This window comes from Argentina anserina, chromosome 1 (genome assembly GCF_933775445.1).
Source record: "Argentina anserina chromosome 1, drPotAnse1.1, whole genome shotgun sequence".
Taxonomy (NCBI): Eukaryota; Viridiplantae; Streptophyta; class Magnoliopsida; order Rosales; family Rosaceae; genus Argentina; species Argentina anserina.
In genome coordinates, this window is record NC_065872.1 from 16,616,251 (window position 1) to 16,637,066 (window position 20,816).

The 20,816-nt window shown below is 37.3% G+C and overlaps 1 protein-coding gene across 1 annotated transcript; it reads left to right on the plus strand.

Moving 5' to 3' along the window:
• Positions 1 to 13,274: 13,274 nt before the first annotated feature.
• Positions 13,275 to 20,395, plus strand: LOC126782321 (TOM1-like protein 5). Its single transcript, XM_050507542.1, has 11 exons — positions 13,275 to 13,476; positions 13,599 to 13,667; positions 15,159 to 15,279; positions 16,033 to 16,111; positions 16,239 to 16,337; positions 16,425 to 16,538; positions 16,951 to 17,066; positions 17,417 to 17,492; positions 18,542 to 18,627; positions 19,451 to 19,615; positions 19,784 to 20,395. The coding sequence occupies exons 3-11, from the start codon at positions 15,179 to 15,181 to the stop codon at positions 20,112 to 20,114; spliced, it is 1,167 nt and encodes a 388-aa protein (XP_050363499.1). The 5' UTR covers positions 13,275 to 13,476; positions 13,599 to 13,667; positions 15,159 to 15,178; the 3' UTR covers positions 20,115 to 20,395.
• The last annotated feature ends 421 nt before the right edge of the window (positions 20,396 to 20,816 follow it).

The following is a 20,816-nucleotide window of genomic DNA, read 5'->3' on the forward strand; positions in this document are numbered from 1 at the left end:
ACGTAATTGGGCTCTTAATTTTTGGTTTGTTCCTTGGTACCATTCATGGTACAACTCCAACGGGATTTCATCATCGTCGTCGCAAAGTTCCGCTATTTCCATTTGTGAAACATGTATACACTATACAGTATATGTGGAATTATAAGAATCATGTTGACATGTTGCCAAGGTCTCTATATCACATTTTAGCTAGTTAGTCAACCGTTACTAACATTGCATGACAATTGAGGAGTTGTGGTAATCAAAGTCGAAAAAATGGGTAGCGGATGAGGAATGAACGTAATTGTCAACACACTGTACATGTGATTTCACTACTGTACGTGAGTACTCGATCTGCTAGCTCAAACTATGATCCCCGGTGAGTCGGTTCTTCACTAATGATATCTAGCCGGCATAGAATTGATATAAAGGAATTGAAGTTGATCAGATCCCATGCATGCACATACCGTGTGTTAACAAGAGCTTCGATTGCCAGGCCCGACGTTCCCGGCCGGTTCAGTGCTGCAACACAAGGTATGCACCAATGTATCGCTCATTCTTGCAACTAAAGAAAATTTCGTCAAGCGCCATCTACCTCACTCCCCTTTATGTCATCTTTGCAATGACTATCTGGAATCTATCGAGCACCTGCTTTTCTCCTCTTTGCAAATAGCTACAGAGTTTCTTCTCTCCCTCTATCACCTCGATATCTCAATGGCTGGAAGCTATTATGGCTATCCCCAATGCTCATCACATACACACTCTTCCATTGCATTCATGTTGTGGTCTATTTGGACTCTTCGATGCAAGTTTGTGTTCGATCACATCTCTCTTAATCCTATTAGCTAGGACTGCTTCTCGTGCCCACACGGCAGCTCTGGAATTTCTGGATAACGCCTCCCTCCTGCATCCTCGCCGTTCTCAGTCACAAGTGCCTGCTCCCCCGACTTGAATTGGTCTCCTCCTGCTCATGACCAGTTGCTGATTAACACGAAATAGCTTGGAGTGACGCTCTCAAACTTACAGGCTTGGCTGTCATTGTAAGAAATCACCTCGGAGTTGGTTTTGCAGGAAATGCTCCGGCGCAAGTCCCCTCTTGCGGCGGAGCTTCTGGCTATTTGTGAAGCGCTGATCGAGGATAGCCCAAAATTTCCCTAACTAACCGTTCAATTACCATTGAATCAGATTCCAAGGTTCTCATTTCTGCCTCCAAGGAAAACTGTATCCCTAAAGATTGGAAAGTTCTGCAATTGTTCTCCCAAGCCCGGTCGCTCCTCTCAATCCGGAAAGTCAGCTGGTCGTGGACCAGCAGGTTATCTAATAGAGCTGCTGGTTGTCTAACTGCTCTTTCCCTCAACGGGCGTTGTCGTCCTACAGACTGGATAGTTCGCCCCCCTTCTTCCCTGTTAAATATTCTGGTTTTTGATGGCCTGCCCTCATCAGGCATTCAGGCTTGTTACTTTGTTAGGAGGTTTGCAGGTTTGGTTCTTTGTTTTCTGGTGTGTTTGTTTGTTTTGTTTAATTGTATCCTTTGCCAAAGGAAAATGTATCGCTCAAACGATATCTAGGGCACGATCAAGTGGATCGACTACTACTCTGATACTATAGGTAGGTCATGAGCCTTAAACTGTTGGAAACTTAGAATTAATGTACTTTCTACACAACTCTACTTATCTCTAGAAATATATGTTAGCTTAATTAATAATGTATTAGTCTTAGTTAGTCTTCTGTATGTCTCTAGAATAGAATAGTCTAGAGCACTAAGCATGCCTATAAGTACTTAGCTAATGTGCTGTTATAGGTAATGATGTCAAGTTAATAAAAAACTAAAAAGAGCTCTGCTGTAGCAACTCAAAAGAACCAATATCTCGTTTCCTTCATATTCCAACACAGTATCTGTTCCCATATTTTTCAATCCATTTAAGAGGTAAATTTGATGATAAAAGTCAAAAATGCATATTTGTTGGGTATAGTACTAGCTCAAAAGGATATCGACTTTACAATGTTGAAACGAAGAAGTTAATTGTGAGCAGAGATGTTATTTTTAATGAAAAAGCTAGCTGGGATTGGAAAGAAAATAAAGTGCAGGAGTTACCATATGCTACTGATCAGCAAGAAGAAAACATTCAAATGGAGCAGTATGAAGATGGTGTCATTCCTCAGTCACCAACAACTTCAACAAGCAATTCAAATGAGGATCCACCTACTCCAAAGTACTCATCACCAGAGAGCCCTCCTCAAAGGACCAAAATGCTAAGTGATTTATATGAGTCTTGCAACTTTGCTGATATAGAACCAGAAAACTTTGAAGAAGCTAAAAAAGAAGAAGTTTGGGTGAAAGCAATGGAGGAGGAGATGAGTATGATAGAAAAGAATCAAACTTGGGAGCTTGTTGATCTTCCAAAAGATTGAGAAGTTATTGGGGTGAAATGGATATACAAGACAAAGTTCAATCAAGATGGAAGCATCTATAAACATAAAGAAAGGCTGGTGGCTCGTGGATTTACTCAACAGCCAGGTATTGATTATTCTGAAACTTTTGCTCCTGTTGCAAGACTTAAAACTGTTAGAACCTTGATTTCTCTTGCTGCTCAAAGGAATTGGTTGATTTATCAACTTGATGTGAAGTCTGCTTTTCTAAATGGAGTATTGAAAGATGAAGTCTATGTAGAGCAGCCTCAAGGATTTTTAGTTAAAGGGGGAGAAGACAAAGTTTACATGTTAAAGAAGGCTCTTTACAAGTTAAAGCAAGCTCCTCGGACGTGGTATGCTGAAATTGACAAGTACTTTGCAAAGCAAGGTTTCCAGAAGAGTCCAAGTGAGCCTACACTTTATGTGTACAAGAAGTCAGGTTCTATTCTCATTGGTTCCCTTTATGTTGATGATCTAATATTTACTGGTAACAATGAGAATATGATTCAGCAATTTAAGAGGGATATGATGAATACTTATGAGATGAATGACTTGGGCCTTCTTCATTACTTTTTGGGGATTGAAGTATCTCAATCGAAAGATGAGATTTTTATTTCCCAAAGGAAGTATGCAGAGAACATCCTCAAGAAGTTCAATTTGCTTGGTTGTAATTCTGTAGCTACTCCTCTGATAGCAAATGAAAAGTTGAAGAAGGAAGATGGTGCAAAGAAGGCAGATCCTACAAAGTACAGAAGTTTAATTGGTGGCCTTTTGTATCTAACGGCTACTAGGCCTGATATCATGTTTGCTGCAAGTCTTCTCTCCAGGTATATGCAAGAGCCAAGTCAAATTCATTTTGGAGCAGCTAAAAGAGTGTTAAGATATTTGCAGGGCACTCTTGATTATGGAATCCATTACAGAACAGCAGAAAATTCAACTCTTGTTGGGTACACAGATAGTGATTGGGTTGGTTGCCTTGATGACATGAAGAGCACATCTGCCTATGTGTTCTCTCTTGGTTCTGGAGCATGTTCATGGGCTTCAAAGAAGCAAAGTGTTGTTGCTCAGTCCTCAACTGAAGCAGAATATATTGCAGCAGCAAAAGCAACATCTCAAGCAATATGGCTTCGACGAATTCTTGAAGATATTGGAGAGAAGCAAGAGAAAGGAACCACCCTATATTGTGACAACAAGTCAGCCATTGCCATTGCAAAAAATCCAGTCAATCATGAAAGGACAAAGCATATTGCAATCAAGTATCACTTCATCAGAGAAGCAATTGAGAAAGAGATAGTGCAGCTGGAATATTGCAGGTCAGAGGAACAATTAGCTGATATTCTGACCAAAACACTTTCAAAGGAAAAGTTTTGCCATTTCAGGGAGCTCATTGGCGTTGTGAAGAAAGCACATTAAGGGGGAGTGTTGGAAACTTAGAATTAATGTACTTTCTACACAACTCTACTTATCTCTAGAAATATCTGTTAGCTTAATTAATAATGTATTAGTCTTAGTTAGTCTTCTGTATGTCTCTAGAATAGAATAGTCTAGAGCACTAACCATGCCTATAAGCTATAAGTACTTAGCTAATGTACTGTTGTAGGTAATGATGTCAAGTTAATAAAAAACCAAAAAGAGCTCTGCTGCAGCAACTCAAAAGAACCAATATCTGATTTCCTTCATATTCCAACACAGTATATGTTCCCATATTTTTCAATCCAACATAAACAACAGGCCGGTAGCTGGAAGTGGATCAACTTCCACTCTGATATGTACACATTCTCGTGCAGGCTCATCGAACTCCACTGGATCCGTTTGAATATATCAGCTCCCAGACGCCGCATACGTACACTGGTCAGAATGAAACGCCGGCAGAAATCCTCGCACGTTGACCTCGAAAACCAGTGTTGCTAACGGTATGTACGTTCTCTCAATCGAAGAATCTGATTCCTGTCGATCTGATGGAGAAGAGAAACTTGTCACCGTGATCGACACATGTTCCTGAATACTGTACACCTTCCATGCCGTCGAGACATGCCCTGCCCATGAAGGAGCGTTTATAAAAACCCTAGCTTTAGTTAGTTGCGGACTGCTTTCCAACAAAAAACGTATATATGTCTCCGACGCCGACCTAGGTAGCCTACACCCTTTGGTGGCTGAGATCGACGGGCTTAGCTTCCAGCCACCGGACCGTGATCTCGTCAACAGTATCCACTTCGCAAAGTTTTGACTTTTGAGGCTAGAGTGTTTTCCAGTCTCTATCACTTCTATCTTTCTCTGGCTCTCTGCTAAGCAGTAGCGCCCGGCGAGGGTTTAAAGGTACGTTGAGCCAATAATTAAGCATGCATATTGTGACACAGTGACTTGATCTATCAGAACTTCAGCTTTTTAGTTTTCAAATCAATTAGATTTAACAGTAAGCAGCAATGTATGACAAACTAACACAAGTAAACGTACGTAGGTTCATTACAAGAAAGTGAAGAAACTCAACTGCAAACCTTTGTGACAAATAACACGAGGAAGAAAAATGGGTCGACATCCAATAAGTGCGGATATGAAGTACTAAACTTTAACCTTAATCCATACTTCAACATGATTAGCGCATCAAGCTTCCGATCCTTTGGGTCACTAGTATAATTAAACAGAAAAGAGCATATATCCTTTGTAATTTGTAGTGCCAATGTAACCACTGGTCTCAGGATTTGAAGTAAAACGGGGCAGTATCTCAAAGCAAAAACTGAAAAACAGCTATAACTGTTTAAGATCTGTTGTGTGCGTGCTCTATTTTTTCCACTCCATAATTGGTGATTGATGCTACGTAAAAACTACAGAGCGCGCTCTATGAGTGAATGACTTATCTATTCTCAGTTGCTTTCTCTACACGATGATCTGAAGAACAGTCTCATAAGATCGTTATTTTAATACCACAAGCATCCTTGTTAATATATTGATCATATAAGTATAATACATTGATCATATATATTTTTACTAGCACTCTAGCATAATATATCGGTAAGTATATATGTATTAATATACAGTACTACGTAGTCTGATGTTGTTTTTCTAATCCCCACTCATAAAATAATGACCGTCATAAGATTAATGTGGGATGCATTGATGCATATACTAGAATTATCCGTAGAGTTATACTTAATCAACCATGTATGATAAACTGATCATATAGACCTTCATCTTTGTAAGTATCCCCCGAAGAAAAAAATCAAAAGCATCTATTGACCATATTAGCCCAAATTGTGAACCTGTTATCCCCACTAGTAAAATAAACACAAATATTCTCATTAGCCTAAAATAAACTAAAAAGACCATTGTACTCTCAGTAAATTAAATAAACCCCACAATAAACCTATAACAAGACAATACTTGACCGCTAATAGTTGATCGTTGACTCCAAACACCGATGGCCGAATTCCAGTGTCATGGACCATTAACTATTTACTTTGGCCGCTGTATATTGACTATTGGTCCTTGACCCATTAAAACTCTTTATCGCCTCCCAATACACCTCTATTACCCCCAATAGACTCTTATTATCCCCACTCTCTACTATCCACCAATAGACTCTTAGTGTATGTTCGTTTGACAGTCTTAAGTGGTACTGCTTTATATAAGAGGTGCTAAGAAGTTTGTCCTATGTTTGATGTGGGGAGGGGCTAAAATTAATGGCACAAGTTAGGACCGCTTTTCATTTTCTACCTCTTTAAGAGGTGTTATCCCAAGTACTCATATTTGATTCCCTTAGGTAAGACCTCTCCTCCTTTCTCTTTTGTCATTCACTCTCTCCCAATAGAGACTCATATGATCTCCTATGACATTCTTCCTCCTCATCAATTCCCCATTTCTTTCTCAAGGTTTATGGTTTCTCAAATTTGTAAATTACATATATAGCTCCCAATTTTCCTACACATCTTCTTTATCATCACCATCTTTCGCGAAAAAAAAAATTACCTAAGTTCCTTCCTTTTTCATATCAACATTGAAAAGGTTAATGTATGTAAAATGACCGAAAAAGACATTAAGAGTTTAAATATAAATAAAAAGTATAAAATAAAATGAGTGGTTGATTCCACAACATAAGTCTTAGGATGAGAAATTTTTTTCCCAACATACGTGCAATACAACATGGAAGAAAGTGAAATTTGTCCAATAATTATATATCCGGAATCATTCACAATTGATGATTAAGTAATAATTTATGTCATTTTGAAGGTTACAAAATTTGTAGGCAGTGATTTATATGATGTTCGTACACTCGGTTCAAATTTTTTTTGTGATTTTTAACTTCTTCCACTTCGTCGTGCAAGTCTTCAATAGATAGCAGACCCTAAACCTTTTTATCATTACAATGATAACAAGCAACGCACATGAAAGTTGCAAAACTTCCAAAATCCTTTTTGAGGGTTGAGGTCTGTCGCCATGTGCACAATGCCTTTGTTATAACTATCTAATTGCTTCAATTCAAATTTAGTGATCCTCGCCTTCCAGTGAGGTATGGGAAGAAGCCACAAAAACTCAGAGACGAAGAGTGGGGATAGAGCTTCTATCTCTTTTTCTAGCACACGTCCGTTCGAACATACATCATATTCCATAAGGATTAAAGTAGCCCGCTGACATTTACTTGAGAGTTGAGATCCTAGGATGTGCACCATAAAACTGAAACTGCTCTCTACATTTATAAGAAAATAAATGGTGAAGGACATCTTAGAATAGATAGGAAACAATTAAATAGATAAATAGCACCAAGCAATAGGTGATGATCGGACCATCACCAAACTCCACATCCTATTCATCTACTCACTTTTCACAAATGGTTTACTTGATTCAAATAGTAATAGTGAAACAATACCATCTTATAAAACTATCACAAATAAATGTGCAATGATAGAGGAATAAAGATAGTCAAGTAAACTTAAAAATCAAAAGAGTTTGAACTCATTCCTCTTCTATGTAGCTATTACAATCATCTTAAACTTCCTTCGCTCCCTCTTCTGGAAACGAAACTCATCATGACAAGATCACTACTCAATTCCTCCTAGAAATTCTCGTCTGCCAAAAATCAAAGTTGATTCTCCACTAATCATCATCACCACACACTCTCTCTCAAGTTTGTCTTTTTTTCTCCTCCCTCGTAGAACATCCATATATATAATAGTTTAACCCAAGTATAATACCTTGATGGTGAAAGAAATAAGAAGTTTAACAAGAAACTTACTCAAGATAATAAAAACACAATCTTCAAAATTAGGAGTGGGATGTTACACTTACTTCAAACATTCGGTATCCAAATTTGAAAAATCTTCGAGTTCTTTGGTGAGGCTAGATCCTAGCAATTTTTTCAAACAAGTAAACACAACATTTTGGAATGTGTGGATGACCCAAATGCGGTAGAAGTCCATAATATTTTACTTCATTGACAATCACATATATCAAATCTGAGTCCATACTGTGACTTAACTTGCAACCATACATTAACTCATCGGTGCTTTTGATGATATCGTGAATATATATATATCATAAATAAGAATGATTGAAGTATGACGTAGTTGTAATTGAATTTCTAAATTTAATCATAAATACCTGATGAGTTCACCCACTTTATCTGTCGTCCAACTATGTTCTATTGTTGTGAGTTGCCCTGAAATTTTCCTTTGCCGAAAGAGTTACAATGTACGTACTTCTCTTTTGGTTGAAGTATCCACTTAAGGTAGAGTCAAAACTCTCCATGACCGTTATTTTTGTGATAAGAGTGGTTTCTTTGCCCCAAGTATATTGAGTATTGAAGCTTGCTGAACACTGACAATAAACTCTCAATATGTATTTGCTTGTTGTTGTTAGGATGTTGTCGAAATGTCTTATGGTGAACTAGATGCTACTATTATTGCCTCTAGGGATTGGAATCTTGCAACTTTGCGGGATGTGACAAATGAAATTTCAACATTCCCAAATAATTTACAACGATAATAATTAATCACCTACTAATTTGTCAGTGATTGTGAACGTAAAAGTGGGTTGTTGCTCGGCTCACTCATGAAACGAGTTCGATAGAAAACAATTACATCAATTTTAGTTAAGACCAAAAACGATCCTAAATGAGAATGTAAGATTGCCTAATGAACTAGATATATGGAATTGTGTGTTGTCATGTAAGAACACAGTATAGTAGAAGCTAATGAAATAGAGTTATAAGAATTTTGAATGCATTACTAATTTAGTTAAATAACTAGAGTCATAGAATTTTAATAATTATATATTTTTGTGCTTCTAATTATAGTGAGTTTATTTTTTTGTTCCATCGACTTTTTCATGAGGGGAGTTCTATTTGCACCTCCAATATTGTTGTGTATAGCTCCACAATTTTTCTACTTTTATTTGATGAGATCAAAGAACTTAAAGATAAATATATTTGATGATGTATTGATTTAAACAAACAAGCTTTGAATCTCGACATAAGTTATTGAATAAAAAAATATCATAGTCAAATGTTCAAAATTAAAAGTGGTCAAATCAACAATTTTAGAGATGATGACAGTGCAGACGACTGTGTTGACGATGATTTGGCTAAAGGAATCAGTGAGCTAGCTTGTTGGGACTTGGGCTGATTGGCTCATGGGCCTTGGTTAGCTTCTTGGCTCATGTTTGTTGTGTGGTGTACTCTTACTGAATAAAATCATTTTTACTTCGTACTAAAAATACAATTTTGGAGGTATGAATAATATTTTATTATCAATTGGATTATAGGTATTTTGGAAAAAATATGGAGGTTTAAATAGCATTTCACTATATTGTAAAAGCAAATTGTAGGTCCACTCACCAAGGAGGTGTATGTGCCAATTTATAAGAAGATCCCTAAATTGCGGAGCATTAACAATTTTAAAGAGTATAGGTAAATGTAGCAAGTTGTGGAGCATTAACAATTTCGAATGGCCGCTTTCACTTAGCCTTGATTCTGGTAAAATACCCTTCATTAACTAGTCCCCCGATATAATGTTCCGGACGGGGGCAAGACTTTCTACAACAAATGTCGGACAATTCGATGTTTGTTGTTAATGTACCTGAGGTGGGCTTTTTCCCCGCGCTTTTCCAATATATCCATATTGAGCTGGAGGTCTTTAGCATAAGTGGTCGGGTCAAAAGATTCCGCCCACTCGCTTGGGATTTCCCAAACAAAATGGGGATAAGGCCGTATTCGGCGGTGATGGAGGGGACTGATGAGCTTTTAGTGTGTAACTTGTTTAATGAAGATGGTAAGAGTTGGAATATTGATGGGTTACATGAGTTGTTTACAGTGGGGGAGGTGGAGATGATGGGCTGCAATTCTGATTGGCTTTGAGTCTTACCCTAATAGGTATGTATGTCATTTTGATAGGAGATATTATTATAATGTGAAGAATGTGTATCATGTGTATAATGAGGTGAAGAAAGACATGGCTTATGCTTCTACTTCAACTGGTGGGATTGGAGGGGTTAACAAAAGACAATGGCAAATGATGTGGGGTGCAAAGGTCCCCCTTAAGAGCAACTCCAACAAAATTGTCAAATAAAAGGTGGAGTCTCCAACAACTAGTTTTCAATTCTGATCCTCTCCAACAATAATGTCAATTTTGATGTGGCAATGTCAAATGCAACATGGATTTGACATTGAGCTGGGCAATGTCAAATTTGACATTATGAAAGGAAACTGTCAAATGATATTTTATTGTTTCTTGATTCCTCTTTTCTTCTGCATTCTTTCTTTTCTTATCATAACAACCAATTAATCGATTTGAAGGAGAGTAGAGGCGGTGAATCTAGAGAAAAAGTAGAATTCAAACGCACTTGATCTGGGCTTGATTTGGAAAAAGTTGAGGATTCTATATCAATGAGAACTTGAGAATGACTGATTGATTTGGGAAGAGTATGTGTTGATCAATATGGTTTGGACTCTCTGGATCTTGGACAGAGACCAAGCACAGTTGAAGACTACAAGTGGTCTATTATGGGTGTGATTTGGTGGGATTGAATTTTAATCTAAATTTATGAGCATGATTTGGTGGAATTGAATTTTGGGATCTGGATTTTCATATATTCAATAGCTTTGCTTATTGATCTTGACTTCAATTGATCAATAACTTGGGAAGGTCGAAAGAATTATCTATGGGCAGTTTAATTACAAAGAGAAATAAAAGGAAGATGAGAAAAAAACTGGTCGGGCATGTATTGAATACCTTGAGAAATAAAAGGAAGAAGATATGAAGGAAACAATGAACAAGAAATGAGGTTGCCAAAGAAAAAAGCTTGGTTGGAGTAGAAATATCATGAAAATGTCAAATTTCAAATTTGCCAACACACATGTCAAATTCAAATTTGACAAAGATGCTCTAAGGTGCACAATTTTGTATGGAGAGTGTTGAGAGGTTCTTCCCACTAGGGCAGCTCTAGTGCGTCGGCATGTGGTGTTCACCTTTTTAAGTTGTGGGGATCTGATTGAGTCATCTCTTCACCTTTTTAAGAATGATCTCATGGTCTAGGATTTTTAGTTGCATGGTCCTCTTCATTTGCAAACGATGGCCCACCCTGTTGTGTCTTTGGTTGATTGGTTATTAGATGTTGTGGATTCCCTTTTTGTAGATGACATAGATCATTTTTTCAGGAGTCTGTGAGCGATCTAGTTTGAGCGTAATCAAATTTTATGGAAAAGGTCAGGGTTTTAGGCTATGAATATGGTGCATTGGGTGTTTCAGATGCTTGATGAATTTCAGATGTACCATCCTAAGTCTATTAGCATGAAGAAAATGGTTCATGCTAAATGGCAGTCACCCCCTAGAGGTAGACAGAAGCTTAATGTGGATGGTGCCTTCGACTTAGGTAGGAATGCAGGAGGTGTTGGAGTGGTTTGTCGAGATGAAAGTGGAAGGAGTATCAATGTGCTTGCTAAGTCTTATCTATATGCTTACTCGGCTCTTGTCATGGAGACTGAGGCGTGTAGAGAGGGCTTGCTTCTTGGTATTCACCAAGGATGGTGTAACATAGACATTGAAAGCGATTCTTCAGTGCTAGTCTTTGCTCTTAGTTCTGCTATAGTAGATACATCAGAGGTGGGTGTATTATAGAGGATTACAAGAGGTATCTTCGTGCCTTGCCGTCTTCTACCATACGTCATACTTTCCGGGAAGCAAATTGTGTAGTGGATCATCTTGTTCACTTTGCTTGTGGTGGTTCTATTGACAGTATGTGGTTTGAGGAGCATCCTGACATTATACAAAATGTGCTCTACGAGGATATTTGTGATCTATCTAATGTAGCACGGGGTCTTGGCTCTTCATCCCCCATGTTGCCTTTTGTCTTTAATTTTAATAATTGCATCACCTAGGATCTCCTATGTGTACTGCCTTAAAAAAAATTTCGAAGGGTAAAGGTAAAGGTAGCAAGCCGTGGAGCATTAACAATTTTGAATGGTTGCTTTTCACTTAGCCTTGATTCCGGTAAAATTTCCTTCATTACCTAGTCCCCCGATATGATGTTTCGGACCGGGGCAAGACTTTCTACAACAAATGCCGAACAATTTGATGTTTGTTGTTTATGTACCTGAGGTGGGCTTTTTTTCCGCGCTCTTCCAATATATCCATATTGAGCTGGAGGCCTTTAGCATAAGTGGTGCGGATGACCCATAATATTAGCCGATATCTAATATTGTTGCCTAATCAATTAACTTCCCCTCATCGTTGCTGCGAGTTTTATAATAGATATATAGTGGAGAAGTAATTCACAATTGTGGAGATATTACGTATACAAATTTATTTCCATAACGTGGAGATTTTATAATTGTTTTATGAGACATTAGGATGTGTAGTCGTGTTGCATATCTATTGATCTTTCCATTATGTTACCGCTGTGTAACAAATAAAGTCGGCATTAGTGTAGTTCTCTTTGTTAGTTGGTGTTGTGTTAAGTACTTGTTCGTAGGAACATTTGATATTATTTCAGGTCTTTCTAATCAGAGATTTAGGCTTGATGTTTCTCCTTATATTCAACAATTTTATTAAAAGACTTGAGGACAATCGTACTAGCCTTTTATTTAAAAAAAAAAATTTGTTTTTGAATAATGTGTGATGATGACATACATGTCGGCTAAAGTACCAATAGAGATAGAAAACCACCACCGAATACTAGCTAGGTATCTAATAAATACGCACCAACAGAAAATCATCGATACAACAAAAACAGCCATCCAACAGTTGAAGAACCATTCATGTTTCCTGAAGACAATATCTGGGACGGGCTTTGTCTCAAAAAACGGCTCACCGGTTGCATATGCGAGAAGAAACTCCTGAGGGTAGTAATTACAAAAATAAGCAAGAATGAGATAAAATGTTCTCTCAATCCGTCAGCTGCCTGTAAATCTCTTTCAGTGCCTCTCTAAGTCCCTTTTAAGCTGGTGAGGGTGCAGGTGCGGCTGGTAGCTGAGCTGGTGCGGGTGCGGCTGATAGCTGGGAGTTATTTTACAGATTATTAGTGCTTGTGTTATGACCAGATTTGAGTCATTATTTTTGTGTAATGAGCACTTTGGATCCAAACTCAAGTGAAATTGCCGTAACTTTATCAAAACCCGATGCTTTTTGTAGGGAGACGATTAATAGCTTTAGTTTGACAGCTCAGTGGGCCCTGGGCGGTGCCCCTCTTTCCACACTTCTGTTAGATTCCTCAGTTCCTCTCTTCTTCTTTTTTTTTTCTCTCTAATCTCAATTAACTATTCCGTTAATCCAACCCTTAATCTTTATCACCCGACAAGATTCTCCATTACCACCTCAAACCTCTCTGTCTTCCCATCCCAGTCTAGTCAATTTCACTTAGATTTCCCTATGTTTTTTTTAATAAACCCAATTTCTTTTCTTTCTCAAAAAAAAAAAAACTCATATTTCTTTTCAATAATAATACAACTAACACCAGAGAGCACAAACTATATATATTTATTACTTCCAAATCAGTAAAAATCTCCCCTTTTGATCTTCCTCTTCTTCTTCTTGGTGTTTTTCCTCAGAAATGCTCAACCTTTCTAGGGTTTAGCTCTCCCTCTCCCTCTCTTGTTAGCTGGTACATCATAAAGCTCAATACTTTTGTCTTCAATTCAATCATCCTCAAAGGTTCTACCTTTATGTTTTTTTTGGATTTATTAAAGTCGTTCGATCAAGGAAAACATGCGTGTATGATTGCAGAGTAGAGCTTAGCATTTTGAGCTGTTCTCAACTGTGAAGCTGCTGCTGTATTCCAATCATCTTTCTCAGGTTGGTTTTCCTGTCATTCCTATATCTTTGTGTCTACTGTATTTTAGCATATCGATTCATACTCGGATATTGATATAGATATAGATAGATATATAGGAATTCAGCTCCCAACTGTTGTATGATAGAGTTGTGTATGCTTAGTTGCTTTTACTTATATGTTCTGCACCAGGATTTGGTTTTTGTATGTTTATGAGAGTATCAGAGAAAGATTTGGGTCGGTGGGAATACCAAAGTTTGGCTCCTTTAAGTAAACAGACATACCAAAGCCTTGATCTTTCATAACTACACCAACATTTTAGATTCTATTACACTATCTATGCTCCGATTTTTGTTTTTTGTTTTTTCGTTTCAAGCTAATAAAGAGACAATCAGAAGAATACAGAACTATAGATTGAAACAGGATGCCTTAAGTTTCTTGTGCTTGCTCTCTGGTTAGCACTCTCTAAGCCGTTTATAGTTCACTTCTTAATATTTGGGGTGTCGTGCTCTGGACAGTTGGATGGAATGACATGGAAAAGACTTCTCACAGTCTCAGGGAAGGTTTGTTTTGCACAATAAAATCCTTCTTTTTTTCAAGATTATAGGCAAATTGGAATAGAGTTTGTTTTGGACATCTCTACTCTCTAGGTTTTTGCAGCATGTATCAGTTTGCTGTTTTTGCATATATGAGTGCGGACTATATTTAAAAAGAAGGATTTTATTGTCACTCATATATCCGGTATTTAACTGTTCTAATGTCACAGTTTTCACTGGGTGTCTGGCCCTCTACACCATTGATGGCATTTGATTACATTATTAACGAGATCATGTTTCTTATAAGTAACTGCCTCTTCTTTCGGGAAATTAAGTAACTGTCAATCTTATGATATCCTCAGGATAAAAGATAATAAAATAAATAAACCGCATTCTTGTTTGATTTTAAAGTAGGCATTTACAATTTTTCTGGATTATATAAGAAAAGTAATTAGGTGGAGATGCTGTATCTTTTTGATAGAAATAAATATTGAATACAATGGGTGCATGGCTATTTCCAAAAGATTTTGTGACACAGCTCAATGTCCTTTTTCCACATTAAGATGATGTGGCTGAAATCATAACCCAACGTTGTGACTAGTCTGACACAACCTTGGCGGCAAAGTCGCTGCTTTTAGACCTGTTTGTGTGTATGGGGTGAAAGCTTTGAATGTATACTCATAAAAACCACTGTTTAATTGATACCTAGAGCATTCTCGGCCTTAACTTAGACTTTGCAAGATAAGTTCCCTGCATTCTTAAAAGATGATTTTTTTCTGTATATTATATGATGGATTGTGTTCTTTACTAAGTTTATGTTAGAACTGAAATGTTGAAAAACTATAAAAGGTATGAATGCGGCAAAATAAATCATTCTGATAGCTTTACTTTGCAAGTAGGGCCAACCACTGTGGAGTATTTGAGCTTGTAATTTGATCGGGCACATCTTTTAAGTCCATATTCTTACTTTTTGTTCAGTTTTTGTAGTTAACCAAAAGATGGCTGCTGAGCTTGTCAATTCTGCAACAAGTGAGAAACTGAGTGAGATGGATTGGACCAAGAATATTCAAATATGTGAATTAGTCGCTCATGATAATAGGTATGTCTGTTATACATTACAAATTCTCTCTCTCTCTCTCTCTCTCTCTCTCTCTCTCAGAGAAAGGATACCATTTTGTTTAGTAGTTGTACTGTGGATTATGCTTGTTATTGGTATGTTGCCTTAGGGTTTTGCTTTTGGGTAAAATTTCTAGTCGTTTTGTACCCATTGCTTGGGAAGGGCTATTGCATTGTCACAACATTACTATAAGGTCCACTGAACTAATGTAATTTCGCCTATATACCGTTTACATGTTTGACATGCTCTTATTGGAAACTAGCTAGGACGTAATAGGCCATTTACACGTACAGACAATTGAGATATGTGAACGTGATTACAATTAAGTGTATAAAATTCTGTTGGGAGGTGAGATAATTAGTTTAGGACATATTATTGTTCATTTTTCTTGTGATTTCCTTTAAGTTGTAGTTGTTTCACACGGAAGAAGTAGTACTACCACATTTTGATCTGCCAACTAATTCCTCCGTGCCTTTTCATGAAATGGTGTCATTATTATATTTTTTTATCACATTGAAAAACTGGTTAGTATTTGCACTCTGCAAGCCAACTTCTTTGGTCTGGCCATAATGCCCTTGGTAGATTTTTGTTTCTAAGTTTAAACTCTCTGTCTTGAAATTGCATTTTTGACATGAGTAATCTAATCTTTTGCAAATATATCTTTATTCATAATTTGTATCCAAACTTACATAGTCACTTATATCTTGCACATGCACTCTTCTTGTTCTGGTGTAGGCAAGCTAGAGATGTCATCAAAGCTATCAAGAAACGTCTGGGGAGTAAAAATGCAAATTCTCAACTTTATGCAGTTATGGTTAGTAAGAGCCTGATTTCTTAATGATATTATTTTGTAATGTTTTCTTATTTTAGGGGAAGGAGTCTTGATATTTCTCCTGTAATTTGGTTTGATATAATATCATCCATTTCTTTTGGCTTTGTAGTTACTGGAGATGTTGATGAACAATATTGGAGAACAAATACATAAGCAAGTCATCGATGTTGGGATTATTCATATTCTGGTGAAGATAGTCAAGAAAAAGGTTTGAACTTGTACTGATGTAGACAATAACTAATACTTGGCTGATTTCAAAAGTAATTTATGTACTTGTTCCGTTTGGTGGTTACAGTCAGATTTACCGGTGAGGGAGCGCATTTTTCTATTGCTAGATGCGACGCAAACATCCCTTGGTGGTGCCTCTGGAAAATTCCCTCAGTATTATACTGCTTATTACAACTTGGTGGTAGGTACAAACTACCAATATAACACTAATATTCACACATAATAATAATTTTTTTGCTGGAAATACAGCATAAGGTGCCGATTTTGATTTATGGCATGTTGGGAGAAGAATTGGTTATATCAATTATATCATGCATACTTGGAGGTGCAGAGATAATATAGATCTCAGTTTTTTTTTTGTTATATAGACTCAATATAGCTGCCCCTATCACTTACCAAATATCTAGTGCCTGCTATAATATAGATCTCAGGTTATATTAAAACATCGAGTGCCAGCTAAAGAACATTTTTAGCATCCTCTTACTTTGATAGTTGCTTTCCTTTATATTTTTGATGAAAGACAACAGATTTTCTCAAGATTCTTAATACTTTCATGTGATGACTGTCTGACTCCTTCTGAATCATTTATTTAGAGTGCTGGAATACAGTTCCCTCAAAGGCCTCCTCCGGTCCCTTCAACTTGCCAAGTACCAGAACCAGCTAAGAATAGTATAGCTAACAGGGATGAAGGGGTTGCTCCTGAATCTAGGTACTTTTAGTTTCAGCCTTTTAATGTAAACTTTTGTTTTGTAGAAACCATATAATAATACATGCTGCTACATCCCCTACAATAGAATAGATACAAAAACATCCATTGCATACTCGCCTTCATGTATTCTCACAAAATCCACCAAGAAGAAATGCAAATATGAAGCGTTACCAATAGATCCCAGGAAAATATTCCATTTTCCTGTAAAGAGCCACTCCATGAAAAATCTATTGTTCTTTCAATGTTTCTGTGCTTTTCTCTCTGCATCCTGGGCTTTGAAAGTTACATATCAGACACAACTTCTGTCTCCGAAAGATTGTTATCTACTATTCTGTACATGTTTCATGCAGTATTATTCAGAAGGCTGCTAATGCACTGGAGGTTTTGAAAGAGGTCCTTGATGCAGTTGATAGTCAGCATCCAGAGGTATGATAATAAACATGTGAAAAATCAGTCAAACTAATATCTTTCACCATGCTACTTGACAAATTGACATCTTCTTGATGGTATCTTCGAAGGTGAAATTATATATGTGTAGGGTTTCTTCATCCTTTTTTTGGGTTTAGAGTGTCAAACTGAAGTCGGAAAATTAACACATCCTTTTGGTGCTTTCTGATAAATAGTATGTGCTGATATGAATTTCTTCAGTTCTCATGTACTCAGTTAAGCTCAATAAAGAATTATTGAACCAATTTCTAAATACACAAGTAAGATTGAATAGCAGGTGCACTTTTGGTTAATTGGCTGATTTCATACTTTTATCTCATTCTTTTGTGTAAATAAGGTTACCAACCTTAAGTTGGTGCTGCATTAATTTTGTGTAACTAAAATCTTTTTCCCTTACGTTTCAACGATTTTGCATGTACCGAATTTGACCCAAGGCCTCATGCAAAAGTGGCAGTTGAAAGTAATTTGGATTCCTAGGCCTCCCTTAAGTTATCATAGACCTCCTTGATGCATTATAAACCACATTACAGAATGATTTACGTCGCTACAGATCCACTCCACTTGTAGCATATGGACTGCATCATTTCCTTCAGCAACATGGAACCGTCATCAAAACCATGTCCCATGAGCCTCATAGGGTCATAGACATGGGGTTAGGTTGTACCGTTTGTAGTAATAGTTCCCAAGGCCCCCTCCAGAAGTTGTTGCTGAAGTTCCTTCTCGTCTATATCAATGCATGGACGCTAGGGGCCACTTTTGAGTTATGGCCATCATATTTTGGCACTGTGTACATAAGGCGTGATTGGATATTCAAGTCTGACAGAAGACTCTTCTAATAGATGTAGGTAGTGATGTGTATTCAGAATGCATATGATGTGACAGGGGAATACACAAGTAATATACCTTGAGCCTATTAAAGATAATTGCACTGTATAACACTATAACCTTTTGGGAACAAACTTTTTTTTAGTTGTCTTAATTTTGATTGTATTACTTTTAATTTCTGACTCGTAGACATGTTTCTTTAGGGGGCAAGAGATGAATTCACACTTGATCTTGTGGAGCAGTGTTCATTCCAAAAGCAAAAGGTTATGCATCTTGTGATGACTTCTCGGTAAGGCTTTGCTTATCCTCTGAAATGTAGTAAGTTCCTCCTTTACTGGCTTCATAATATTTTTGAGTAAACTGCACTCTGATAACTAAATGTTGTTGAGGATGTGTTAAATCCACAAGGGGAGCAATTGAAATGTAGGTCTCAGGAAAATCCAGGTATAATTATTTGTGTTAATAATTGGGAATAGCAGGAGCAGATAGGTCTGTAAACGGGAAAATACAAACCTTTATAAATACTGAAAAGGTCTTGAAATGATGCATAAATGTTGAAACCCTAGCTTGTACAAAGACCTTAAACTACAGCTGTCTTTTAGTCGAGCAGAGTATGAGAACCTTGACCGTGGTTGGATGATATCCAAGTGGGGTAGACTTCTTCAGAAGGGAGGAGGTCCTGCGCCTTGAACAGTTTGAATAAGTGTGCCATTGTTCAGATGGTTTAGCACCTTTGTAAATTTTTTTTTGTGTTTCATAAAACTAGATTCAGTGACGCGCGCGCACATTATAGGATATACGTAACTGTTTGAAAACTTAAAAATAGAAAGGTATGTATAACTGCATCGAATAAAAAGTGGTGTATATTTGGTAAGAAATTCCAATTCGTTTCTATCACGTTCTGAAGGATGAGTCTTGAAAATGTGAACATAATATAGTACGTGGCGCTATTGGCATCTGTAGTTGCCTCTTATTCTCTTAAAATGCGATCACTTTAGTTAGGAAAGAAGCTGGTACTTGGTTAGATGCTGTGCATACATCAAAGCAAACATCCACGAATTTGCAACTTTAGCACTTTGAACATCAACTGATCCATGTATTTCACTTTTAAGGAATGAAAAGGTGGTTTCTCAAGCTGTTGAATTGAATGAGAAGCTCCAGAAGGTTCTTACAAGACATGATGCCCTTCTTTCTTGCAAGCCTACATCAACTTTGAACCATCTTATTGAAGAACAGGGAGAGGAGGAAGAAGAAGAGCCAGAACAGCTTGTTCGAAGGTACCTTCAATTCGAATATTTGTGGAAACTTGATATGTATGTTTTTACATGGGCATTTGGTATTTCTAATAATTTGTTTTGATCTGGGTGTCCCTATAAATGGAGATGAAGAGTTGGAATAATCTTGTGATCTGACACTAGTTGTCAATTGGCTGAAAACCTTAACAGGCTACGAAAAGGAAAAGCTTGTCTGAGGCCTGAGGATGAAGAGCAGTCAAATGAGCATTCCCACTTGGGTTTCCTTGGATCATCCAACCCTGGAGAAAGGCTCAACCGTCCACTTATACGGCCACTTTCCCTGGAGCGATCACCTGAATCAAATGGACATCATCCACCTGTTGCGATTCCACCCCCACCTGCAAAACACGTTGAGAGGGAAAAATACTTCCAGGAAACCAAAGTCAATGGCTCTAGTTTGGCTAGCCATGTGAGAGGTCTCTCATTACATAGCCGCAATGCAAGTAGTTCTCTCAGTGGAAGCATGGATTTTAGTGATTGACCGTCTTGCTAAAGGGTCCTCTCGTGCGCTTAGTCTGTTTCATTTTCTTTAGCAGTCAATATGGTGCCGGCTTCAGATTTGGTAGTGCTGTTGGTGTTGTGGAGTTGAAAATATGCAGAAGCTTCTGTATTAGTCATGTGACTCATGTTCCATATGTGATGTATCCTGACCTCAGGTTTTTGTGCTTTTAAGCTTTGACCCTTTCATATATGAAGAGTTGTATAGAGAATTTAAGAGGCTAATTTTATTCAATTTATTTAACAAAATGTCTACGTTTTGCATTTGAACAAAGACTACAAACATTGTATCAGGTGATCTCTGATCATCTGTTATATGGACCAAATCTGAGAACTATCTCCAACAGATAAATTTCGCGTCTTATAATGCAGAAGCCAACATTGAAGCCAATGATTCCATCATCTTCGTTAATATTTGGCACATTTGGAATTTTGGATATCAAAAGCAGGTAGCAATCACAATAATGTGATGATTTGATAATGCCAGGTTTGTGACGTTGACTTGTTCTCATGGATTCTTTATATACATCATTCTTGTAATTTTGTTTTTTCACCTATGAAGGAGGAGCTCAAATGAGGTAAACAATATTGATTTTGCAACAAGTGCGAACCATCTCACTAAATCATTTACCAAGCACAGCTAGCATTTGTGTTTTTCTTTTTCTTTTCTGGAAATGTGTTACTA